Consider the following 27,097-nt stretch of genomic DNA (forward strand, 5'->3'; position numbering starts at 1 on the left):
AAAACAGTGTAAGCTTGCCTCTACCCTGAATCCTTTTATCTGCAGCCCTGTTTTTCCTCTCCTAAGGGGGGCACAGTCTTTAAGGCATTAGCCTGCTGTGACCCTCCTGGCCAAAGAAATAAAGCTATTTTTTTTCCTCTGCCCCAAATTTTGTCTCCGCGTTTCCATTTGGCACTGATAACAGAGGCTGAGTTCTGGCAACACTACCACATAAAGCCCCCTCTACAGCTCGCCTAGGGCCCTGCGCTCTCCTCTGAGGGTCCCCCTTAACCTGCCCTGCACTTTGGTAAACAGTCTTCTACAAAGCCTTCCTCTCAAACCCTGTTTGTGTGTCCCTATTACTTGGCCCAATCTACGCACTTTTCCAATAGAAAACCAAGAAATGAATTCTTCCATCACTGTCCCTTCCCCTAGAGCCACCTTCCCCTTCCCCTTTTATTTATAGTAGGGGTACCCAGGCTCTGAGGGGTACCCAAGGTTTTGTCATAGCCCCATCCCTTTCTACCTGAATCACCCTGGGCAACCTAGTGTCCTCACCTGTAAAACACAGGTAATGTGAGCTGTAAAAAAAAAAACAAAAACAAACCCTTAGCACAGGGCCTAGACCTTAGTAGGTCTAAGCTGGCTGTTATCCCAACCCAAATATCCCTGGGGCCCCAGTCTGTCCAGCCATCCTGGTCATGTCCCTTCTAACTCCTCATCACATTAGATTCAAACACGGGGTGGGGTTTGGGGTGGTGACTGAGTACAACATGTGCCCAAAAGGGAAGCATTCTCCATCCTCTGCCAATAGCTTCATCTCAGCACAGGAAAGTATAGACCCCTGCCCCATTTTGGTGGGGATACATACCAGCTGTACGCAAGTCTTCTGGAAGGATCTAGCCATTTTGGGGAAAACTGCACTTGAACACATCAACACCCATTCAGTTTCCTTGACATGTTGAGTCTTCTGACCTCAAGGAAAGCCAGCCCCAGGGAAATGGGGCAGATACTGGAAATGCTCGCAGATACTGGAAAAGTCTAGAGGAGCAGATGAGTTAGGTTAGGTGGGTGGGCCTGCACCCTGGTGCAAGAGGAGGACCTGGATGCCCTGGGGCTCTGACTTCTAGGGTTCAGTCCCCTAGAAAAGGGGTTAATTATACTTCTGCAGCCCACCCCAAGGGCTTCTGGAGAGAATCTACTTTGATAACCAAGAAGAATGAATTCTGCAAGAAAATAAGAGTTGGGAATTTCCTGAAGAGCTTAGGCACAGAGCCTCAGGCCTTACAAGTGTTTCGAGGACCTTTGAAAATGTTTAAGTCTTGAAAAAAATTATGGGCTGCAAATTACAGAAATAGCAGAATCAACAATGATTAATTTATATATTTACTGTTCATTAATTGTTAAATTGAGCATACATAAAATCTCACTGCATTTGAAAGCCATTTATAAAGCTTGATTTTCTCCTGTTATAAGAATTTATAAGTATGCCAGTGACTGCCAGGAAATAACAGCTAATTAAAAGTTAAATGAGTGACTTGGAGCCAAATCATTTTAAGAACAAACTCACTGGCCCTGCCCAATGGCCTGGGAACTCCATCCTGCCAGGTGATGGCATATTTCCAAAATCATTGCTACTTCTGCCTTTTCTCTTTCTTACACATCATGAACACCAAAAAAACAAAACAAAAGCAAAACAAAACAAAAACTAGTTTCTTTAAAGTTGACAAGTAGGTTGAAAACCAAAACCAAGTATTTAGCTGGTTGTGCTGCAGGGACCTGTGTTTCAACAGGACAGACATTTCCTAAGTCCTAAAGTCAAAGTCACCTTTGGCTGTTTTGCATCTTGTGTCTTTTCCAAGCCTTTTCCCCACTCCACCCGCCCACCCACCCCCCGAATCAAAGGAGAGCCAATATTTTCCAAACCCACAGCTCAGAAGTGCCAGGAATAGTTTTTTTTTTTTTTTTTGGTCTTTTTGCCTTTTCTAGGGCCGCTCCCGTTGCACATGGAGGTTCTCAGGCTAGGGGTCCAATCGGAGCTGTAGCTGCCGGCCTACACCAGAGCCACAGCAATGCGGGATCCAAGCTGCGTCTGTGACCTACACCACACCTCACAGCAACACCAGATCCTTAACCCATTGAGCAAGGCCAGGGATCAAACCTGCAATCTCATGGTTCCTAGTCAGATTTGTTAATCACTGCGCCACGACGGGAACTCCAGGAATGTTTTTTCTAATCCTGAGTCCCCATTAATGTCAAAGCCTCTTTTTTAATTGATTTTAATTGGAAATACCTTATTGGTCTCTGGAGGAGCTAAGTCCAGAGGTGGCCATCTGCCACCTCTGTCCTCAAGCTAAGGGGGTTCCTCATCCCTCGGCTACTCATGGTTCAGGCCTTCTTGGACCCCATCGCAGGGTCCTGCAGGAAAGGGGTTTTGTGCTGGTCTCCATCTAGGGCTCCTTTATTCAAAAGTTCCAGCCATGGGAGTTCCCTTTGCATCTCAGCGGTTAACAAACCCGACTAGGATCCATGAGGATGTGGGTTTGATCCCTGGCCTTGCTCAGTGGGTTAAGAATCCAGCATTGCAGTGAGCTGTGGCGTAGGTTGCAGATGAGGCTCGGATCCTGTGTTGCTATAGCTCCATTCGAACCCTAGCCCGGGAACATCCATGTGCCACGAGTACGGCCCTAAAAAAAAAAAAAGTTCCAGCTGCTTGAACAGTTTATTTTATCCAACATGCTGATTAATTAATGGTACTTGCAACAAAGCTTGTAGTTATTAAACCATCTGAGTGAGCCCTCCAGAGACAGTTAGCAATCTGATTGAAAGCCAACCTTCCTACGGCTATTTAAAAAAAAATACTGCAGGGCATTAATGGGAATGATGGTGATTCAGCAGGGTCGGTGTCGCCTGAAGAGCCCAAATCAGCAGGAGAACAGAAGTGCTCACTTGAATGAGATAAGGCCCAAGGTTGGGAAGTTAACAGCTGGTCACTGAAGAGCATACCAGCCAGTATGGGCACAGAGCAGCACAGGGCCTGAGTCGGTGTTGGAACAGGGTGCCCCTGGATCTCAGCAAAATGGGACAGAAAAGGGATTTCCCTTTATGGTTCGTTAATCACAGTTAGTTCATGGTCCACTTCCATGGGGCCAGCCTCTGAAGGCACAGTGGTGACCCAGTGGTGGTGGTCAACTCAGGGCTATGGCCTCTGGGCTTAAGCTGAGCTGGGAGTGACCCAGAGGAAGACCTCACAGTGCAGGGTAGTGGTGTGGACAGGGACAGAGCACCGTGCCTGAAGGTCTGGGTGTGGGGTCAGACCTAAGGGGCAAATTCGGTATTCTTTCTTGGGACATCCTATGGCCCATCATTAAGGGGACAGCCACCTTATGTCCCCTTACGGAACTCTGCTGATCCAGAGTCAACTCTAAAAGAATGCTCTGGAAACCTAGCTTGGACCTGACTATTGAGATGTGCCTTTTCCCCTCCGAAACAGAATTTGCATTTTGGTCACAAGACTGCTCACCCCACCTCAGGGCCCCCACAGATGGATGACATATGTGTTCTGGTGGCATCAACTAGACAAAAGTGAGTTCCTGTTTCTGGGTCAAGCTCTTTTTGCTTTAACTTTAGGGCCCTGACAGAGCCTTCAATCAGACCAAAATGATTTGGGGGCCTGGAAATTGTTAAAGGAATGTCATTTCCAGTTCATGACAAAGTCATTCTTGAGGAAGAGCCACCTTTTAAGACCAGGAACAAACCCCAGAGCATGTCCTCCAGCAGGATGGTTAACAGGTATCCATATTGCAGCCGGCATCGATACTTCATTCCATGTGCCCACTGCACAGATGCACACATAGCCTCCAACCATCAATATCCCCACCAGAAGGTCCATTTGTTACACCAATGCATCATTATCAGCCTGTGGCCATAGCTTACCATGGAGTTCCTCTTGGGACTGGGTACTGTCTCTGGGTTTGGACATCATAGAATCATACAGCGTATTTTTACTGCCCTAAACATCCTGTGGCCTCCACTTATTCATCACCTGCCCCTTTGCCCAGAAACCACCGATATTTTTAGTATCTCTACAGTATGCCTTTTCTAGAATGTGTAACAGTGTGTAACCTTTTCAGATTGGCTTCTTTCACTTTGTGATATGCGTTTAACATTCCTCCATGTCTTTTCATGGCTTGATAGCTCATTTCTTTCTAGAGCTGAATAATATTCCATTGTTTAGATAGACCACAATTTATCCATTCACTACTTCATTCTCTTTCATTACTGAAACATGATTTTTTGAGAGTGAGAGAGTGTCCCCTGATTTACGTTTTGTGAGTTCAGATGTCCACATTAACAAGTTTATTTATGACAAGATTCATCCACTCACAGTCTTATAAAACTCCATCCAAATATATCATTTTGACCTAAGTCAGTTTGGCTGGTCAGAAATTTGATGAGGTTCTTTTGGTAAATGTGAGTTTGGCCTCTGGGGACAAGATGTGGTTGGGGCTCCATGTCCCTCCCCCACAACCTCCCCACAGGACAGCTGCAATGAAATCAAGTTTCCTCCCGAGTTCTGCCGAATGGACAGACCCTTGTTGGCAAGCAGGCCTCAGGGCAGTCACGGCCTCTGTCCCTATAAGCTTGGGAATGGCCAATTCAGGCGGGCACCTTGTTTGAGATGTTAGGGACCTAGGTTGTCAGAATGTGCAGCCATGACCCGCAACAGCAAATCCCTTATCACCAGCATTTCATCTCAGTTCTATGGATAAATGTACATTCAATGCTTCCTACTGGTCCTTGTGCTGACCCCTCCAATCTCTGTGGTGGTCTGAAACCCTCCAGCAGTTGCCTTGGGAAGGGTTCATTGGAAAACATTCCCTGAGGATGCTTCTTTGTGGCCTTCATTCCTCAAAATTCCTTGTCAGCTTGTTCCACACCCAACTTTGACAAGAGTCTAGCAGTTTGTTCACCCAGGTACCCAGCTGATCTCCAATGGGCCCAGTGATACTCTGGGCAGCTCAACCCTTGCAAACCCTCCAAGTCATTCTCCAGAGCTGCATCCATAACCTCGGACAGAGGGGGTCTCCCCAGTGCTGTTTCTTCATTGTTCCCTCTGAGGAGCAGCTGTGAATTGGTTGTATTAAGTTGTCCCTTTTCTGTCTCCTGACTGATGGCAAGCCAGCATCTCTTCTCTTTGTCACATGCAAACGTCCTGTGCTCTCTACCATGTGTGCCTCCTGAGGTGGCTGATTGCCTGGCTTAAAACACAAAACCCTCTGTACCCTGCACGAGGTCTGTGTCAGGGGCGCAGGGACATCCGAGTGCCGTTTGGGTGTGTTCCTTCGCACATCCCTTACTTTGCACACCCGTTTCCTTTGCACACGCCTTACTGCTATGGCACTTCTGCTATAGTACTTCCCCTGCACACACCTAATCACACCACACAACTTACCACTGTACTTACACAAAACCTAAGCTATCTTTCTTCTTATTCCTGTGTATGGAGGCATTATAGTTGAAAGAAAAAATACGTACATTCTTTGGGGAAGTCCGAATTTTGAGAAGATTTAAAGCAACTCAAAAACTGTAAAAAGCTTTTAAAACTCCAGCTCTGAAAAGTTCCTGGTAATCTTACAAATAGTCTTGCTATAGTGTCTGTTCACTGGGAGGCTGACCATAAGTCCAGGCAGATGATCATCTCAAATGTCCAGTGTCCAGATGAATGATATACTTTACACTTTTCAGTGCAAAAAATGACACACTTTTTTAGATAACAACAAATTAACTTTGATTAATTTGTTACCTCCTAACTTTGAGCCTTCACAAGTCTTTGAACACCCGATAACACGTACTAGGGTGGGAGTTCCCATTGTGGCTCAGCAGTTAATGAACCTGACTAGCATCCATGAGGACATGGGTTTGATCCTTGGCCTTAGTGGGTTAAGGAGCCGGTGTGGTGTAGGTCACAGATGCGGCTTGGATCCCGTGTTGCTGTGGCTGTGGTGTAGGCTGGTAGCTACAGCTCCAATTGAACCCCTAGCCTGGGAACTGCCATATGCTGAAGGTGTGGCCCTAAAAAGACCAAAACAAACAAACGAACAAAAAAACACGTATTAGGGTGGGTAACAAATCTGCAGACCCAACAGGTTAAACCATTCCCAAGTTCTCAGAACAATAATCTGAGATACATTAATTGGCACTGGCATTCTGAAGAATCTATACAAAGAAAGCAAATAAAGGATCTCAGATGCTGTTCTTTGTCCAGTGGACCAAGTGCTGGCCCCAGTTGTTTCTTCAATTTGCTTCCCGGCCATGGTCGCTCTCCCAGCCAGGAAGACCCCAGGCCCTCCTGTCACAGAGATGATCCAGCTTCAACTGAAGCCTCTCTTCCCAGGAAGCAAAGGCCTTCCTACTGCTCAGGCTTTGCACAAGAAGAGCAACAGGCAGTTCAGGAACTGCCCATCCCCCTCCCTTCTCTGCAGCATCCTAATAGCCTGTTTGATTCGAAGAGGTCATTTCACTCCTGTGAATGTTTTGCTTTTAAGGTCCTTATGAACACAGTGAAAAGTAATCAATAGGCCCCATGAGGCACTGGCCACCCTCCATTTAAACAAGACTCACACTACATATGTGTGTGGTTAATGACAAGTTGTATTTGGTGCCAAGGTTTTCAAAAGCACTGTTTTGACATTAAAATGTGTTCTTCTCTGTGTAAGTGGTCTATGTCTTCTGAGTTTTCTTTTCCAGGTTTTCTAAATTTTCCAGGTTTTCTAAATTTTCTTCTTTAGAGTGAAGAAATCTGAAAGTCCTACCATGCCATTCTTTCTAGAGTCTCTAAATTGGAAACAGATAGCCTTATTAGTGATTGCTTATAGCACACAATACAATTTTTATGGAACACAGTATAATAGGTAAGTTTTACCTTAAAATTGATTATTTACAGTCTCAAAACAGTAATTCCTACCTCTAAAAATAAAGCATTCTACTTTCTTATACAAAAAAATGGGCATTTATTTCTAGGTGAAATAATAGGTACTATGTTTACAGATTTTTCTTTATTGACAACTCAAATTTCAGTCACTAGTAAAACAAAAGTATCCTATTTAAAAAGTTGGTCCAGTAAAACTCAAATGACTGTCTTAAGTCTATGAAGCTTTGGCATTGACAACAGTATATCTTTTGATTTTTCTTTTTATCTACAGATAGTATTATTTCTTAAAAGATAGGGAGTTCTCTTGTGGTACAGCAGATTAAGGATCTGGCATTGTCACTGCAGCAGCTTGGGTTGCTGCTGTGGCACAGGTTCAATCCCTGGCCCAGGAACTTCCACATACCACGGGCACAGCCAAAAAAAAAAAAAAGTTAATATTAGTAAATTTCTACTGACATCATTTAGTAAGTGTAAAAATTCTGAACTACAACAAGGTTCATTTTCAATGTCAGTGAGAAAATGAGAGCTGTGTTGAGGGCTCATATTTAAAAGTAAAAGTTAAAAAAAGGAAAAGTTAAAAAAGGAAAAGAAAAGGTATTTAAAAGTAAGTTAAAAAGTATTTAAAAGTAAAAGTAAAAAAGTAAAAGGAACACAAGTTAGGGGTTCTAAAATACATTCTGCCAACAATTCAACCACCTCTTAGAGGCCCAGGGGAGGGAGTTACATCTGCTAAATAGTCTCCCATTGTGGCCACTGGCCCATGGGGGGGCTGATGGGGGACCAGGCTGGTCTCCCTGAGCACCTGCCCTCCTGGCTGTGGGGAGACCTCCCACTGCAGGGCACCTGACCTCTGCTCAGACAGCAAGAGCATCCTAATTGTCTTTGTCCTGCTGATACCAAAGCAATGACTCCTGGAGCTTATTCCCACAGGCGGGGAGGAATCATTAACCATGGGATGGGTGAAAGAAAAATGCAGTGGAATTTAATTGGGTTTTCTTTGTAAAATACAGTGATTCTTCATTTCAGGCAGAACCTGTGGCTTAAGAACATATCTCACTCGAACAACCACACCAGGGTCCTCCTGGCAATGGGTGGGGAGCTCTAACCTGCCAGGGCATCCCAGGCCTCCCTGGCAAGGTCAGGCCAGGGCGGTTCCCCAGCTTCATCTGCCCAGCCTGGTTTGTCTCTCTATAGGCAACCCCCATGGCCATCACCGCCTGAGCGGCCATGAAAGGCAGTGCAGGGCAAAGTCCAGCATCACTTGCCAAGGAGATACTGAGGGCTCTGCAACACTTTGGGGATCAAGCAAGGAGTGAGTGAATGAATGAATGAACAAACGAATCAGGAATGAATAAATGATTGCGAAATAGCTAGAGACAAAAAAGAAATCACTCTCACTGTAAACAGCAGCCTAGCTATCAAGTTTGTGATGGAGGAGTGGGGGATCGGTTTCTGATCCAGGCCTGGGGCCACAGGGCCGGGTGCTCGCCATGCAGCCTGCCGCCTCCATCTAGGTGACAACTGGGGATGGTTTTGCTATCGTGGACAACTAAGAAAGCCCAGCTCTGTGCCTGGCTCTAAGGACCAGTTACTTGAGTGCTCAGGTCCATCCAGGTATTTCCTGTGGGGTGCTGTTCATGGTCAGGGTGCACGAGGCACCAGGCTGTAAACCCTGACCTCCCACCTAGCAGTTAGGTGCCCTGCTCCTCCCTGCAGAGGTACTGCCTACCTCCCCCTTCCCTGGGGTTGGAGCCTTTTCCAGGGCAGCTTGAGCCCATATTCCATCTCCTCCATCGTCACTACTCCCCTGAAATCACCAGTGCCAGGGGCACAGGGCCCTCTGTGGCCAGCATAAAGGACAGCTCTGGGGCCTGCCACACTGGACAAGGCCCCTCGCTACCCTCCCCCGTCCCTTGCTCTACCCAGCTCTCCTCCTCACTCACTGCCCCCTCCTCCAAGGCTGGACTCCGCTGTCCCTCCATGCCCCCTAGCAGTCTGATCACACTGGGACGTCCTCCTGGAGGACTCCAGCCCAGATCTGTGCTCCCTGACACGCTCTGGCCTGCCCCACAGCCTATCAACTCACAAGTCCTGCCACACCCAGGGCCTTCCTGGGCAGCATGTGGGATGTTTATTCCCTCAGAGCCATTTAGGGCCATCCCGGAAGTCCCTCTCTCCTCACTCCGCATAGACAACCAGCCACCCAAATCCAAGCCGCTCTAAAGAGCCTCTTCCTTCTCCATCAGCTCTTGTCTGGACCTTCACAAAAGTCTCATAACTAGTCTCCTTACAGCTGCCCCTCAAGGGGTCTTCTGACCAAGAATTACACAATGTTCCTTCTCTAAGACCTTATATGGCTCCCTAGTGCCATCAGGCATAATCTGAACTCCTCAGAGGTTCCCATGCCCCTCCACCTCCACCACTCATGCCCCCAGCACTGATCTGCCCATAGGCGCCACGCCAACTGGTAAACTCGCTCACATGGCTGTGCTGTGCCCCTATACAGATGGAAGATGCCCTCACAGAGGGAGAGAAGGGCAGAGGTGCTGCCTTATGGGCAGAGAACTTTAGAGGGGCCCTCCCTGAGCAGGCGACACTCGGCAGCGGTACAGAGGGGCAGGGTGTCTGAGACAAGCACAAAGGCCTGAAGTTAGGACAGGCTTTGCTGTCTCCAAATCCTCACTGCACTAACCAGGCAGGGGTCAGACACTGTGAGCTGCGAAGGCGTGGATGGGAAGTGACCTGAGTGATCATTTTAAAGGACAGTGGCCTGTCTAGAGAATGGACAAGACCAGGCAGGAGATACGGCCTTGGGAAAGTGGTGAGGCCAGAATTTGTGCGTGTAGCTGGGGGGGGGGGAGTGGGAGGGGAGTGGAGGGACTGGAGGAGGGGAGTGGGGGGAGTGGGGAGGGAGTGGAAAGGGGGAGTGGGGGGAATGGGGAGGGAGTGGAGGGGGGCAGGCAGCAGCAGGTGCTGGTGGAGAGAGCAGAGTGCTCATGGCAGGTAGGGATGGAGAGGGTTAGGGAGGGGAGGGGCATTGGTTGAGGGTCCCCAATGTCTTCTCTTGACCTAGTGGAGAGACAGTGACACGATTTACGAGAGGGGGGAGAAGAACTGAAGAGGGGAGTTTTGGGTGGACATGCGTTTCTGTTGGGATGTTTTAAGCCTGACCTGTGCACCAGACATCCCCGTGGAGTGGTCAGGTTTGGGAAGCAAGGCCAAGGCATGGCCTGAACCTGCATGCGATGATGGGACTAGGACCCCGAGGGAGGAGCCCAGGCAGAGGGGACAAGAGGGAAGAAGGATGGGACACCAGAGTCTGGAGCCTCAAAGGGGTGCGGTGTGAAGAAGGGAGAATGGAAATTAGTTTGGAGGGATGGGGAGGGCTGAACAAGGGGAGATGATGACAGAGGCATGGGCTGTGGGGCAGCCTGGGTCCCCACAGGGAGGAAGTGAGGTGGGAGCCAGGCCCAGGTTCAACTCTGGCATCCCAGACAGGATGGCTGGGGACAGTGGGAGGGGACAACAGCCTGGGAGGTGGTGACTGGTCTGCTGGGCTCCGGCTTCTCAGTGGTGAGGCAGGCAGGGCTGACACAGTGCTGCCGTCACTGTCACCATCCCCATCTCTTGAACCCTGGCTCTATTATAATCTGACCCAGCACTACATCCTGGCCCAGAGGCAATGCTCCATAAGCATATCTTTGTCTCAAGGCGAAAGGTGTTGGGGCTCAGACAACCCTGGGCACAGCACCTGGGGGCAGTGGCTGTGAGGGCAGGTTGCAGGGGTCAGGGTGGGGGACACTGCCAGGCCTGGGAGCTTGGGGGGGGCCACCCCTCTAATCACAAGGCTCCCACTGCCTGGATGGCCCAGTCACCAGCCTCAGAGGGGTCACCACTACCCTCTGCCAGGGCTGCTCTTTCTTCTTGTCCCCCCCACCACACCCTAGCAGCACAACCTGGGGGCAGGGGCACAGCATGCTCCACACTCACACCCTCCAGCTGCAGTGACCCATTTCCGTGTTTCATTGTTGATAAATGAATTTTTTCTTTTGAACATGCCCTGGTTTTAAACCATTTGACATCCCGTAATTAAGAATCTAGACACAGAGTTCCCATTGTGGCTCAGTGGTAATGAACCCGACTAGTATCCATGAGGATGCAGGGTCAATTCCCGGCCTTGCTGAGTGGGTTAAGGATCCCACGTTGCTGTGGCTGTGGTGTAGGTCGCAGATGAGGCTCTGATCCCTCGTTGCTGTGGCTGTAGGCGGGCCAGAGGCTACAGCTCCGAATGGACCCTTAGCCTGGGAACTTCCATGTGTTGTGGGTGTGGCCCTAAAAAGAAAAGAAAAAAAAAAGCATCAACACATTTTGGACACTCATTTCTTTTTTTTCTTTCTTTTTCTTTTTTTTTTTGTCTTTTTGCCATTTCTTGGGCCGCTCCTGCGGCATATGGGAGGTTCCCAGGCTAGGGGTCTGATCATAGCTGTAGCTGCCAGCCTACGCCAGAGACATAGCAACGCGGGATCTGAGCCGCGTCTGTGACCTACACCACAGTCACAGCAATGCCGGATCCTTAACCCACTCAGCAAGGGCAGGGACCGAACCCGCAACCTCATGGTTTCTAGTCGGATTCGTTAACCACTGCACCACGATGGGAATTCCTGGATACTAATTTCTTAATGATAGGATAAATTTTCTCCCTGCAAAGTGTGCAGAGAATGGCACCGCTTCCCACAGGCAACACCAGGGGGCACAGCATGTGTCCCCCTCCCCTTCTCCCAAAGGTGGGAAAGGCTGGAACAATGCCCTCTGGGAGCAGAGTGAGAGGAAGTCCTCCAAACACCTGTACGAATGCACTTACACTCTGTCTTTCAAAGAGGAGAGGTAGGACTCTGTGTCCGACGCAGGTATCTCCTTGTCGAGTCCAGACAGGTAACAGTAGACATAGGAGAAAATCTCGAAGGGGATGCGAGCAGGCCCGCCCTCGGGGTCAGAGGTCAGTATCTCACACAAGTGCTTCATTGCGGTGTTTAATGACTAGAAACAGCGCAAAGCAGGTGGAGAAACAATTACTACTGGGACTGGCTAAAACCAGAAGCAAAGACAGCAGCAGAATAAACACTGGAGTACATCTTACAGAAATTCTCCCCAAAATATGTTCTTTTTTTTTTTTTGTCTTTTTTGCTATTTCTTTGGGCCGCTCCTGTGGCATATGGAGGTTCCCAGGCTAGGGGTCGAATCGGAGCTGCAGCCCCCGGCCTACGCCACAGCCACAGCAACGCGGGATCCGAGCCGCGTCTGCAACCTACACCACAGCTCATGGCAACGCCGGATCGTTAACCCACTGAGCAAGGGCAGGGACCGAACCCGCGACCTCATGGTTCCTAGTCGGATTTGTTAACCACTGCACCACAACGGGAACTCCCCCAAAATATGTTCTAAATTGAGAACGAGGGGAATTTAATATTGCTATAAAGAAAGAAATAAGAAAAGGTTTGATTAGGATGCAATTGGCCTGAAAACTTTTTTAGTATCCAGATTTTATTTTATGTTACATGGGAATGACTTTTAAAGAGAAGAGGAAGTATTGATCTTGTTGACGACAGACCTCCTGAGACAAAGCAGGACCCGCCAGACCTTGGCCCCAAGAGATTCCTAGGGAAGGAACAAACTGTCCCCAGGCAGAGGCCACCTGCAGAGGGTGGGGGCTGGCAGGGCATGGCACACGTGCTTGCCAGACTCCAAGTTGGCTTTGGGCAAGGCTCACCCCTCACTCTGGGCTTTGTCACAGGTCAGGAAAGCAACAGGCCTGGGCCAGTCACCCAGGCCACTACCACCCGCCGACATCCTTGACTTTCAGTCAGAAGGCCTTCCCACCCCCAGGTAGCACAAGCTTCCAGAGAATTCCAGAGCATGCTGACCATCCCCCACCCCCACCCCTTCAAACCAAGAAGGCGTGCAGACTTGCGATCGGGGTGGGGGGAGGCATGGCTTGTGTTAAACACCCTCCATGGGAAGGCCCACAAAGGTCAGCGAGGGGTAGTCTTGGTACTAGGCTTAAATTTCCAGGATTTTTGCCAGATGGTTGATCTCAGGTAGGAAATCAGCCCTGGAGAGCATGCTGTCACCAAATTCATGAGCCTTTGTCTGGCCCGCAGAGAGCAGGGTGCTAACATTCTCCAGAAGAGAGTAGAGAGTGCAGACAGCAAGCCTGTAAAACTCCTGCAGAAATGAATCTGGGCTGCATTTACAAGGAAGAAAGAGCAAGGAAAAAAACAAAAACAAAAACAAAAACAAAAACGGTGGGATGGCTACAGAGGACCATCTCCAGAGGAAAGCTGCAGATTTATGGCCAGTCACAGCCAGCCCTGCTTGCTTGACAAGAAAGGTGACTGGGAGGAGGTGAGTCCCATGTCCTTAGGGACACAAGAGTTTTGTTTTTTTTAAACAATACATTCATTATCTTGTAGCTTCTGTGGGTCAGGAGCTTGGGCACTGCTTAGCCGGGTCCACTGTGAGGCCCCAATCAGGTGGTGGCCAGGGATTGGTTCTCATACAGAGGCTCGATTGATGGTGGGTCCATTTCCAACTACCCTTAGGATGTTGGAGGAACTCTTCGCAATTGGAAGACTGTAATGGGGCCTGGCTCCCTGCCGGCTGTTGGTTAGAGGCCCCTCTGAGATCTTAAAGGCCACATGCAGCTTCCTGATACGTGAGCCTCTCTAAGGTCCTCTTACAACACAGCAACTTTGTTTCTTCAAAGCTCCAGGGACTGGACTGGGTTATCACGGTAAATATCAGAGAAAAATCACCTGTGCTTCCAGCAGCAGGAGGGAAAGGCAGTGGACTGATATGAGGTTCTTGCCCGAAGTTTTCAGTGGCTGGTACCCTCTGAGAGCTTGACTTGGCATCTCTTTTACTTGACTCCTCTGAGAGCTTGATTTGGCATCTCTTTTACTCTTCACCTTGTGTGATGGGGTCAGTGGGGCCCAGAGAGGCTGAGTAACTTGCCCCAGGTAAGCCAGCTGGGACCAGAACACAGGGAGTTGGCCTCCTGAGCTCTGCCTGTGACCACCATATTCCACCACTGATAACAGCCACTGGGTTGGCCCAGGGAGCCAGTGACAGGGGCAGGTGCCTGGATACCTGGTGCTTGGCTGGAGGAGATGAGTCCATTTCTCCCCATAGGCTGGGACTCGGGGCATCTGCAAAGACACTACCCATCCCCGCCCTGACTGATGGCCCTGTGGTGACAGAAGGCAAGGGTAGTGGCACAGTTCTGACATTAGCCCAACTCAGGGGGCAAAATGATGCTCTGATTACAAAAATGACAGCATTCATTTCTCCAAGGACCACTGCACACACCAGCCCCTGGAAAGGCTGTCCTGAGGGAGGACTTGGTGAACTAAGTTGTATGTTTTACAGGTTCCTTGCTTGAAACATTCCAGAGACGTGTTGCTATGTTAGATTCTGCTGTTTTATCCAACACTGCGGAGGAAAGTCATCATGAGTGTGGAACCTCAGGGCCTCAATGAGGATGTGGAGGGAGGAAGCAGCTGGCGAGGAGCCAGCGGCTGCGTCTGCGTGATGTGATGTTCAAACACTTCTGAGGAAGAGGTTTTTAAGGAAAAATACATCAAAACATTCTGGCATCACTTCTCTTTGCAAAGGCGCCATGACATTACCAGTGTTAACATTTCTGACAAAAAGATTTTCAGCAATTTTTATAGCCAGAAGGATTCATAGGGTAAATCTGCTTGGTGTGGAGAGTTTGTTTTCCTACAACAGATTTCTCCCTTTCTAAGGGTTGTGGGTGGTAAGGCTAATGTCACCAGCCACAAGGACCCCTGTCCTGGCAGGCGCCCCCCTCCCCTCAAGCTCCTGCCTGTGGCCCCTCTATTCTCCGGTTCCTATTCCTCCAGGCAGAGGTGACTGTGCTGTTGTCAACCAAGCAGGTGCACCTAAGCTGCATCGCAGACTGAAGTGCAGACACATGGAAAGCTTGGCGTAGAGGCACTGCTGCTTCTGGAGCCTCTAAAGGGCCAGTTTTATGGTTCTTCCAGTTTCAGAATTTCAGCTGCTCTCATGACAATTCCAAGAGCCACTCTCCTGGGAATCACAGTGCTGTGTTACTGGGGTGCCTCCAAGCTGCCCCACCAACATGGGCATCAAAGCAAGTGTCACCGTGAATCTCCTACCCAGGCCAGTGGGAAGGGGCACTGGTGCTGGAAGAGAGTCAAAGGATGACATCAAAGATTCCTTAGTTAGGGGACTGGCTCAAGTTATAGGAAGAAAAGAAGAGCTGAGTGTGTGTGTGTGTGTGTGTGTGTGTGTGTGTGTGTGCTGTTTTCCAGTCCCTTCCCCAGTATTTGGTTTAGCTCCATCCTTAACAAATGTCTCCATCTAGTGTCACACCCTAGTGTTGCATGGAGAGAGGCCTTGCAAAACAGAGTTGGTTTGGTTTTTAAAGGTAGTTTTTAAATAAATTACAAAGGTGGATCCCCCAAATAGGAAGTGTTCCAATTTCTCATCATTATAAAAATTTAAACTTCACAACTAAGTTTAGAGGCACAAACCATAAAATCAAATATTAATTTTATATTATTAAAATCTGGCTTTCACAGGGTTCTAGATGAGCAAAGCAACATAAAATTTCTTCCAATAACTGAATTTGTCTTTGTCCTTCTCAACAACGCTCCACTGGGATTCTCCCCAGTGATTTCAGGGCTTAGGAGAATGGTACTTATTTCTGAGGGGTCTAGCCCAAGGCCGACTGCCTTCTCTGTGGCAGATCAGAAACACTGCCTGCAGGCAACAAAGGTGAGCAACACTTGACAGTAACCAGCCCAACACCCGACTTTATTAGGGTTTCAGAGTTTCTCGCTGGGGCCATTGGGAGAACCAGTAAACTGCAGTATATTCATTCAGTGGATATATATTCACAGTAGAGGAGATGAATGAATTACAGCATCTGTAATGCAACAGATGAATAGAGACAGAAATCTAATTGGGAATGAAGCAAAGTTCCAGAAGATTAGCAACAACATAATTATCTTTCCATAAAGGTAAAATCAGCTACAATTAAATGATGCATTTCTCGGGGTAGAAGTTCCTGCTGTGGCTCCACAGTAACAAGCCTAAGTATCCGGGAGGATGCGGGCTCGATCCCTGGCCTTGCTCAGTGGGTTAAGGATCTGGCATTGCTATGAGCTGTGGTGTAGGTCCTAGATGTGGCTTAGATCTGGTGTTGCTGTGGCTGTGGAGTAGGCCAGCAGCTGTAGCTCTGATTTGACCCCTAGCATGGGAACTTCCATATGCCACGTGTGGCCCTGAGAAAGCAAAAAAAAAAAAAAAAAGAAAAAAATATACACATACACATATTTATATTTCTCCTGTGCGTGTGTGATCAATGGGAAGCATGAGGTCAGGGGGCCAAATCTTCCTGTGCGGGTGCCAAGGGGATGGGTTAGAAGTTCATTGTAGGGAGTTAGCTGTGTTTGTGGTCGTGCAAGGTGGTATGACATAAAATAATTCTTATAAGTTAAAGCGGAATTAAGGAGGCTTATGCATGGACCCGAGATGAGGGCACCCCAGGTGATGAGGGCACCCCAGGTAACAATGGCCATGAATTAGCCAGTTATCTGCTCTGAGGTCCAAAGACTGAAGCGAGCATGTGAGCAAACTTTGCTCATCTCTGTAATAAAGAGAGCTAGTTCTCTTTTCTCAAGCCCTTTCTTCATGAACAAAGTGGTAACCCTCCTTGCACTTGACCCAAATACTTAAGTCAAAGAGAGATTCTAGATTTCTACTCCCTCCCCACCACAGGTACCTCCTCAGATCACAAGCTGGAGAGCTGTTTTGTCTTTATTCTCAAGTCTTATGGGTTATACTTTTTAACATCAGCAAGGTATCTATTAGTTACTAATAACAGATTTTAACTAAAATAGAAAATTGTATGCCTCTTTGCACAGATGAGGAAAATAGAAATTATTAGTTTACCAAATGAGGTATATTTAATAAAGTCATTGACGCATTCTCTTTTAAAACTTAAAACACATTTAACAATATCTATATATTTTGTCTACTGTTACCATTTTTAAATTGAGGCATTCATAAGAATTTAACTTCTGTAAATTAACTATGAACCTAAAATACTATAGGTATCTGGAAAAAATTGCCTTTCTAAGACAAAATTACAAAGTAATGAAAGTGTTCCTTCAGTTACCGAGACATCTAAATTATTTTTAACCCAGGCCTATGATTACTCAGAATTATTAATATGCTATTAATAGGTACGTACCCCACCAAGCATACTACATCCAAGTGCTAAAAATTTTATCCATTCGATTTTGTTTTCACAAGGATCCAACTGCAAGAGCACTTTGAATTTTTCTATTGGCAGGCACAAATTTTTCCATTTCTGCTCAAGATCTGCTAATTCCACATACTCCTTGTGGCTACACTGTTTAAAAACACAGCATGACACAATCTGTGTAAGTTTAAAAGTCCCCAAAAATAATATAACACTTGTACTTAAACAGATCCCAAGTACCCATCCCGGTTCAAAGATGAAATCTGAATTCACTACATCTGTTCGCCCTGGGGAGGGGAGGGGAGAGGAGGGGGCTTTGTGGAGGGGTAGGGGGTGAAAGGGCAGGGAAGGGGGAGAAGTTATTTCTTAGAAAAAAAGGAGTTCCCACTATGGCTCACGACATAGTGTCCATAAGGATGCAGGTTTGATCCCTGGCCTCGCTCACTTGGCTAAGGATCTAGTGTTGCCGTAAGCTGTGGTGCAGGTCACAGATGTGGCTCAGTTCAGGGCAGTGTTGCTGTGGCTATGACACAGGCCAGCAGCCGCAGGTCCAATTCAACCCCTGGCCTGGAAACTTTCACATGCTGCTGGTGGAGCTGTGAAAATTAAAAAAAAGGAAAAAGGAGTTCCCGTCGTGGCGCAGTGGTTAATGAATCCAACTAGGAACCATGAGGTTGCGGGTTCGGTCCCTGCCCTTGCTCAGTGGGTTAACTATCTGGCATTGCCGTGAGCTGCGATGTAGGTTGCAGACGCGGCTCGGATCCCGCGTTGCTGTGGCTCTGGCGTAGGCCGGGGGCTGCAGCTCCGATTCGACCCCTAGCCTGGGAACCTCCATATGCCACAGGAGCGGCCCAAAGAAATAGCAACAACAACAACAACAACAACAACAACAAAAGACAAAAGACAAAAAAAAAAAAGGAAAAAGGCATAATGGCATAATGTCATGATAATAAAATGGGCACACAGACACCATGGGCACACCGTTCTCTGTTGTCTGAAATACTTAACAATAAAAATAATTTCAATAAATCAAATTAAATCCCACCCCACGCATGTTAACAGTTAAATGGGAGAAATCTAAAAACTGAAAATCAATGCATTTCTTCTACTATTTTAGACAATCTATGAAATTGGTAACTTCTACGATCCGCTAGCAGTATTCTGTGTGGAAGAGCTTTGAGCCATCTTAGTGAGTCTTTTCCTTTTAGTGTTATTTGTTTTCTCTTAAGAGAGAAATGGGAAAATCCTGCTTTCAGAATTCATTGGACCCTGGACGGGAACACAGGATTTTCAAATCTATAATGGGGAGGAGTCACTTTCAAAATTAGGGTTAAAGGCATTTCCCCTGGTGTCCTAGTGGTTAAGGAGCCGACATTGTCACTGCTGTTGTGCAGATTTAATCCCTGGCCAGGAAACTTCTGCATCCCCTGGGCACAGCCCAAAATACTAATAATGATATCAAATCAAATCAGGGTTAAAGACAAACAAAAATCAGGGTTATACCACCGATTTCTAGCAATTCACCTGATAAATTACACTTCCTCTTAACTCTCTGAGAGATGGTGGGTCGAGAGGGCTCTTAGGAGGGCTGGAAATCAGATGCCCAAGAGCAGTATTTCAGATGAAGAAGGCAGTGGATTATCATGTTAGCATACTTTTCAAAAGGATCTTTGCAACCCCCATATCTGGAATTTCATATTTTCAGATACTTTTTTTGGTCCAGCAGCATCATATGTATTAATTTGCTATTTATTTATTAGCTTTTTTTTTTTCAGGGCGCTCCTGTGGCATATGGAGATCCCCAGGCTAGGGGTTAATCGGAGTTACAGCTGCCGGCCTATGCCACAGTCACAGCAACACCAGATTTGAGCAGCATCTACACCACAGCTCACATGGCAACACCAGCTCCTTAACCCACTGACTGAGGCCAGGGATAGAACCTGCCACCTCATGGTTCCTAGTTGGATTCATTTCCGCTGAGCCATGATGGGAAATCCTTAATTTGGTATTTAAAAGAAATTCTATTTCAATATAATCATGAATAGCATTTTTTTTTTTTCTTTTTAGGACCGCACCCATGGCATATGGAAGTTCCCAGGCGAGGGGTCTAATTGGAGCTACAGCTGCCGGCCTACACCACAGCCACAGCAACGCCAGGTCTGAGCTGAGTCTGTGATCTACACCACAGCTCATGGCAATGCCAGATCCTTATCCCACTGAGCAAGGCCAAGGATTAAACCAGCATCCTTGGAGTTCCCATTGTGGCTAAGTGGGTTACAAACCCAACTAATATCCATGAGGATACCGCAGGTTTGGCCCTGAAAAAGCAAAAGAAAGAAAGAAAGAAAGAAACACATCCTCACGGATGCTAGTCAGGTTCATAACCCACTGAGCCACAATGGGAACTCCTATTTGGGATTCTTTAAACCAGAGAAACGTCACTGAATACAAGATTCCTTCTTTGAATAAACTTGGAGGTTTCCCAAAGGGAAGCAGGGCTTGTATGGATGATGCGGAGGTTTCTGCCAAGCTTTATCTCAAGTTCATCTGACTGATGACAAAGACAATCTTATACCTGCTTGTGCAAAACTTTAAGGAGTCCTTGAGTCAGGCCTGTGTCTGTTTTCTGAGTGGCCATGGGCATTTCAATTCTGTCCTTTACAGGAAGTGGATCTCCTCTTGACAAAGCTGAAAAATACCTGACAACGACATGCATTGCTGAAGGCTCATCTGTGCATCCAGCTGACTTTATGCACTTTCATCAATGACCTCAGAGGGAGACAGTGATGAGGGAGGACTGTGCTAGGTCCCTGGCCCAGGCCCTCTACTCAACTGACTTAACATTCTCCACATGCCTCTGTTTCTCTGTCTGCACAGTGGGGAGAATGGTGGCCCCTGTCTCAAGGCCCCCATCTGCACTCCTGGGGCTCTCACGACACATGCTAATCTCATCAAGTAGATGCCACTAGAGGTCCTGAGATGTTGCTAGAGGAGGTGGAGGTCAGGGCCCCATGTGACCCAAGTGCAAGGGCATGGTCCAGTAGTATCATTTTGACAGCTGGGGACTTGGCCCTGCTTCTTGAGGGGCTTGATTTCAAGCATCTCTGCCTATTCGGGTCTCAGGCACTCAGAACAGGGAAGTCACCTGTTTGGCCAACTCAGGGCCAACCTCCCCTACTCTTCACCTTTCCTGCCTGGTATTTTTTTTTTTTTCTTCAGTATTTTCCCACTCAATCATTCCTTTCTGGGACATGGATATTGGTGCTAATACTAGGAAGAAGCTGGGACACAGAGAGAGTCTGGGGCAACACGACAGGAGGGGGACAGGACCCCGGGGGGTCTGGCTGGAGGGTGAGGGGTGCCAGGCAGGGTCTTCTGGAAGCTCACTCTCTGTGGGTGCATGCAGCTGAGAATGGCTGCTGAAGCCACATCATTTGCTGCCCTCACAACCTTACCACTGTCAGAGAAATGCCATATCCAGGAAAATAAAGCACTAAATCATCCAGGGCTACCAGTAATAATTTCAAAGATACAAGTAGTTAGAAAACATCTCTGAACATGTAACAAAATGTAGATCAATAGATATTTGATGGGCTAAAAGAAATTTTATATCTCATCCCCTTTTTCTCTCTCCACCCCCTCAAATTCAACTTTCACGCTCTTAGGACAAGTTCAGTCATATTTTGTTAACTTAATGTCTGTTCCTGGAAGCAGAATGTTTGTTGCAATAAACTGTGACGCTCATATGCTTGAACTAAGCTGGGCAAAGTTTAACTTTATAGCAGCCTTGGGATGGTTACCTGACATAAACTAGTCTTTCTGGTTCCAATAACCTCAAAAGGTACTCAATCCTGGAGGATTTTCTGAAGACAAGGAATATAACCATAAGATTCTTCCTTGTAAAAATCATTTCACAAATAAAGGGACTGTGATAGTTCGAGTTGATAACACAAGGCAGAAACTTATTACCCAATGTAACTGGTTTATAAATTTTAGTCTACCTGCATAAATATCACTCTCCAACAATAGAGCTGCCATTGCTTTGTAGATAAATGGGCATTTTGCAGTAATTTCTGGTCTCGTGGTCAATAAACCACGACGCTTCCTAAATAGATACTTAGGTGTAAATACCAAACCCACTGGTACCTACATTAGGTGTATGGTATCTACAATACTATATTAGGTGTAGATACCAAAGCTAAAAAAGGTTTTGCCGGTACTCAGGGTACTGAGCATTGTCCAGGAAGGAGGACTCACTAGGCACGACTGGGCAAAGGGGACCAGGGGGCTCTCCAAGGTCCCAGTCCGGTGGAACTTACCCCGCGGACCACTGCAGCACGTCCGCGGGCTGGGTGCGGATCGCAGCCTTGGTGAACCGCTTCAGGATGTCTGGCAGTTCCGGGGGAATGTGGATCTGCTGTGCGCAGAACATGGTGTCGGGAAGCGGCATCGCTCTCCGCAGACCAGGACCAGGCTGGAAAGAATCAAGGTGTGCTGCGGAGGGAGAAAAGGCTGGTAGGTCAGCCTAGGACACTCGGAGAGACGCGACGGCCAGGGGACCCAGGGGCCGGGCCAGAGCACGGAGTCCAGGGTCCCCAGTTTGAAGCCTAGTGGGGGAAAAGGGTCTGGGGCGGGACTGGGCGGGGTCCGGGATCTTGAACCAGGCCGGGGGTGGTGCGTTTAAACCGGGCCAGGGCAGGCTGCCCGCCTTTCCTCGGGTTCGGAGGGGCCGGGGACCGGGGCTGGGCGGCAGTTTTGGGTTTGAGGGCAGGCCAAGAGGCTGGCTTCCTGAGGCGCCGGCAGCCGGCGAAGGCTCTTACCCGCTCCTCCGGTTCCTCAGAAAATGAGGGCCAACCGCTGGTTCTAGCGCAGACCCAGCAACTGGGCAGCAAGCCACCGCTATTGTTTCGCAGCGGTATCCAAGCAACCAAAACACATGCGGGCTCCACCCCCTGGAGCCGCGCACGCGCACATATGGTGGAGCAATGCGCTTGCGCAGTCTGGTTTCGCAGTGCCTTAGTTTACCTCGCTGTGGGAGCAGAACGTTTCACTTGAAAAGGACTTTTTTTTTTCCTTTTGATTAATTTAATTTTATTGGAGTAAAGTTGACTTACAATGGTGTATTAGTTTTAGGTGTATGGTAAAATGATACAGTCATGCATATAAATATATCCATTCTTTTTTCCCATATAGGTTCTTATAAACTACTGAGTAGATTTTCTTCTGCTACACAGCAGGTTCTCGTTGCATCTCTTTTTGTCTTAATTTTTTTTTATTACTCAAATGAACTTATCACATCTGTAGTTGTATAATGATCATAAAAATCTGATTTCACAGGATTTCCATCCCACAGCCCAAGCACATCCCCCCACCCCCCAAACTGTCTCCTCCAGATACCATAAGTTTTTCAATGTCTATGAGTCAGCATCTGTTCTGCAAAGAAGTTCTGTCTGTCCTTTCTTCAGATTCCACATGTCAGTGAAAGCATTGGGTGTTGGTGTCTCATTGTATGGCTGACTTCACTTAGCATGATAGTTTCTAGGTCCATCCATGTTGCTAAAAATGCCAGTATTTCCTTCCTTTTCATGGCTGAGTAATATTCCATTGTGTATATGTACCACATCTTCTGGATCCACTCCTCTGTCGATGGACATTTAGGTTGTTTCCATGTCTTGGCTATTGTAAATAGTGCTGCAATGAACATCAGAGTACATGTGTCTTTGCAAGTCGTGGTTTTCTCTGGATAGATGCCCAGGAGTGGGATTGCTGGATCCAATGGGAGCTCTATGTTTAGTTTTCTGAGGAATCTCCATACTGCTTTCCACAGTGGTTGCACCAATTTACAATCCCACCAACAGTGTAATCGGGTTCCTTATTCTCCACCCCCTCTCCAGCACTTCTTGTTTGTAGACTTTTGGATGATGGCCATTCTGGCTGGTGTAAGGTGGTACCTCAGAGTGGTTTTGATTTGCGTGTCTCTAATAATGAGTGATGTTGAACATCTCTTCATGTTTCTCAGCCATCCGTATGTCTTCTTTGGAGAACTGTCTGTTTAGATCTTCTGCCTATTTTTTGATGGGGTTGTTAGTTTTTTTGGTATTGAGCTGCGGAAGGTGTTTATAAATTTTAGAGATGAATCTCTTGTCAGTTGATTCATTTGAAAGATTTTCTTCCATTCTGTGGGATGTCTTTTTGTGTTGTTTAGGGTTTCCTTTGCTGTGCAGAAACTTTGAAGTTTGCTTAGGTCCCATTTGTTTATTTTTCTTTTTATTGTCAATACTCCAAGAGGTGGATCTGATAAGATGTTGCTGTTGTTTATGTCAGAGAATGTTTGGCCTATGTTTTCCTCTAGGAGTTTTATAGTGTCTGGTCTTATATCTAGGTCTTTAATCCATTTGGAGTTTATTTTTCTGTCTTGTGTTGGGAGTGTTCCAATTTCATTCTTTTCCATGTGGCTGTCCAGTTTTTGCAGCACCACTTCTTGAACAAGCTGTCTTTTCTCCATTGTATAGTCTTTCCTCCTTTGTCATAGATTAGTTGGCTGTAGGTGTGTGGGTTTAATTCTGGGCTTCCTATCCTGTTCCACTGATCTATATGTCTGTGTTTGTGCCAGTACCATGCAGTTTTGATGACTGTTGCTTTGTAGTATAGTCTGAAGTCCGGGAGCCTGATTCCTCCAGCTCCATTTTTCTTTTTCAGGATGTCTTTGGCTATTCTGGGTCTTTTGTGCTTCCAAAAAAACTTGAAAATATTTTGTTCCTGTTCTGTGAAAAATGTCCTTGATAATTTGATAGGGATTGCATTGAATCTGTAGATTGCCTTGGGTAGCATAGTCATTTTGATAATATTAAGTCTTCCAATCCATGAGCATGATATATCTTTCCATCTATTTGTTTCATCTTTGATTTCTTTCATCAGTGGCTTGTAGTTTTCAGAGTACAGGTCTTTTGTTTCTTTAGGTAGGTTTACTCCTAGGTATTTTATTCTTTTGGATGTGATGGTAAACGGGATTGCTTCCCTAATTTCCTTTTCTGCTTTTTCATTGTTAGTATATAGAAACGCTATCGATTTCTGTGTATTGATTTTGTATCCTGCAACTTTGCCAAATTCGTGGATAAGCTCTAACAGTTTTCTGGTAGAGTCTTTAGCATTCTCTAGGTAAAGTATCACGTCATCTGCAAATAGCGATAGTTTGACTTCTTCCTTCCCAATTTGGATTCCTTTTATTTTTTTACTTCTCTGATTGCTGTGGCTAGGACTTCCAGAACTATATTGAATAGTAGTGGGGAGAGCAGACATCCTTGTCTTGTTCCTGATCTCAGCAGGAATTCTTTCAGCTTTTCACCATTGAGAATGATGTTCGCTGTGGGTTTGTCATATATGGCTTTTATCTTGTGGCGGTAGGTTCCCATTATGCCCACTTTCTGAAGGGTTTTTATCAGAAATGGGTGTTGGATTTTGTCAAAAGCTTTTTCCGCATCTATTGAGAGGATCCCATGGTTTTGATTCTTCAGTGTGTTAATGTGGTGTATCACACTGATGGATTTGCGAATATTGAAGAACCCTTGCATCCCTGGGATAAATCCCACTTGATCATGATGTATAATCCTTTTAATGTATTGTTGGATGTGGTTTGCTAGTATTTTGTTGAGAATTTTTGCATTGATGTTCAACAGTGATATTGGCCTGTGGTTTTCTTTTTTTTGTGGAGTCTTTGTCTGGTTTTGGTACCAGGGTGATGGTGGCCTCATAGAATGAGTTTGGGAGTATCCCTTCCTCTGCAATTTTTTGAAATAGTTTCAGAAGGAGAGGTGTTAGCTCTTCTCTAAATGTTTGATAGAATTCACCTGTGAAGCCATCTGGTCCTGGACTTTTGTTTGTTGGAAGTTTTTTAATCACAGTTTCAATTTCAGTTCTTGTGATGGGTCCATTCGTCTTTTCTATTTCATCTTGGTTTAGTCTTGGAAGATTGTACTTTTCTAAGAATTTGTCCATTTCTTCTAGGTTTTCCATTTTATTGGCATATAGTTGTATGTAGTAGTCTCTTATGATCCTTTGTATTTCTGTGGTGTCCGTTGTTACTTCTCCTTTTTCATTTCTAATTATGTTGATTTGAGTCCTCTCTCTTTTTTGCTTGATAAGTCTGGCTAGGGGTTTATCAATTTTGTTGATCTTTTCAAAGAACCAGCTTTTTGTTTCATTGATCTTTTCTATGGTTTTCCTTGTTTCTATTTCATTGATTTCTGCTCTGATCTTTATGATTTCTCTCCTTCTACTAACTTTAGGTCTTGTCTGTTCTTCTCTCTCAAGCTGCTTTAGATGTAAAGTTAGCTTGTTTATTTGGGCTTTTTCTTGTTTCCTGAGGTGGGCTTGTATTGCTATAAACTTTCCTCTTAGAACGGCTTTTGCTGCATCCCATAGGTTTTGGAGTGTCGTATCTTCATTGTCATTTGCTGCTAGGTATTTTTTAATTTCCTCTTTGATTTCTTCAGTGATCCATTGGTTATTTAGTAGCATGTTGTTGAGTCTCCACGTGTTTGTGTTTTTTGCAGTTTTTTTCTTGTTGTTGATTTCCAGTCGTATAGATTGTGGTCAGAAAAGATGCTTGATATGATTTCAATTTTCTTAAAATTACTGAGGTTGGATTTATAGCCCAGGATATGGTCAATCTTAGAGAATGTTCCATGTGCACTTGAGAAGAATGTGTATTCTGTTGCTTTTGGATGAAATGTCCTATAAATATCTATTAAGTCCATCTGGTTTAATGCTTCATTCAGGGCCTGTGTTTCCTTATTGATTTTCTGTCTGGTTGATCTGTCCATTGCTGTAAGTGGGGTGTTAAAGTCCCCCACTATCATTGTGTTATTGTCGATTTCTCCTTTTGAGGTTGTTAGCAGTTGCCTTATATATTGTGGTGAATCTGTGTTGGGAGCATAGATATTTAAAATTGTTATAACATCTTCTTGGATTGATCCTTTGATCATTATGTAATGTCTTTCTTTGTCCCTGAAAATATTCTTCATTTTAAAGTCTATTTTGTCTGATATGAGTATTGCTACTCCAGCTTTCTTTTGATCCCTGTTTGCATGAAATATTTTCTTCCATCCTCTCACTTTCAATTTGTGTGTGTCCCTAGAAGTGAAGTGGGTCTCTTGAAGACAGCATATATATAGGTCTTGTTTTTGTATCCATTCAGCCAGTCTATGTCTTTTGGTTGGGGCGTTTAGTCCATTCACATTTAAGGTAATTATTGATATGTATGTTCTTATTGCCATTTTATTAATTCCTTTGGATTTGTTTTTGCTGCTATTTTTCCTTTCCTTCTTCTCTTGTTCTTTTCTGCCTATAGAAGTTCCTTTAGTATTTGTTGTAAGGCTGGTTTAGTGTTGCTGAATTCTCTCAGCTTTTGCTTATCTGTGAAGGTTTTGATTTCTCTTTCAAATCTGAACGAGAGCCTTGCTGGGTAGAGTAATCTTGGTTGGAGGTTTTTTCCTTTCATCATGTTGAGTATATCATGCCACTCCCTTCTGGCCTTCAGAGTTTCTGTTGAAAAATTTGCCAATAGCCTTATCAGGGTTCCCTTGTATGTTATTTGTTTCTTTTCCATGGCTGCTTTCAAGATTTGCTCTTTGTCTTTAATTTTGGTCAGTTTGATTAGTATGTGTCTCGGGGTGTTCCTCCTTGGGTTTATTTTGTATGGTACTCGTTGTGCTTCCTGGATTTGAGTGGGTGGTTCCTTTCCCATGTTAGGGAAGTTTTCGGCTATTATCTCTTGGAATATTTTTTCTGTCCCCTTCTCTCTCTCTTCTCCTTCTGGCACCCCTATAATAAAGATGTTGGTGTGTTTCACATTGTCCCAGAGTTCTCTGAGA

The 27,097-nt window shown here is 46.0% G+C and overlaps 1 protein-coding gene across 4 annotated transcripts; it reads right to left on the reverse strand.

The window, feature by feature from the left end:
* Positions 1-850: 850 nt before the first annotated feature.
* ROPN1L (rhophilin associated tail protein 1 like) lies at positions 851-22,164 on the reverse strand. Of its 4 annotated transcripts, none has more exons than XM_047768179.1 (6): positions 22,046-22,164; positions 21,545-21,699; positions 19,801-19,924; positions 17,214-17,375; positions 11,775-11,950; positions 851-1,020 (listed from the first exon to the last, which is right to left on the reverse strand). In XM_047768179.1, exons 2-6 carry the CDS (start codon positions 21,673-21,675, stop codon positions 924-926), a joined length of 690 nt encoding a protein of 229 aa, XP_047624135.1. In that variant the 5' UTR covers positions 21,676-21,699; positions 22,046-22,164; the 3' UTR covers positions 851-923. The 4 variants fall into 4 exon arrangements, with proteins under 4 accessions (XP_047624135.1, XP_047624128.1, XP_047624150.1 ...); XM_047768172.1 differs by having other exon boundaries at positions 21,545-21,719; XM_047768187.1 differs by lacking the exon at positions 851-1,020 and adding an exon at positions 6,614-6,816 and having other exon boundaries at positions 21,545-21,719; positions 22,046-22,162.
* Positions 22,165-27,097: the final 4,933 nt, after the last annotated feature.

This window comes from Phacochoerus africanus, chromosome 1 (genome assembly GCF_016906955.1).
Source record: "Phacochoerus africanus isolate WHEZ1 chromosome 1, ROS_Pafr_v1, whole genome shotgun sequence".
Classification (NCBI taxonomy): domain Eukaryota; kingdom Metazoa; phylum Chordata; class Mammalia; order Artiodactyla; family Suidae; genus Phacochoerus; species Phacochoerus africanus.

Bases quoted from the DNA above. Each gene is read 5' to 3' on its own strand.
- ROPN1L (XM_047768179.1), bottom strand. From the start codon at position 21,675: ATGCCGCTTCCCGACACCATGTTCTGCGCACAGCAGATCCACATTCCC. The intron at 17,376-19,800 runs GTATAAGATTGT...GTTTTTAAACAG, and splicing joins TTAAAGTTTTGCACAAGCAG to TGTAGCCACAAGGAGTATGT. The intron at 1,021-11,774 runs GTAAGTGCATTC...CTGCTCCTCTAG, and splicing joins TCCTCTTTGAAAGACAGAGT to ACTTTTCCAGTATCTGCGAG.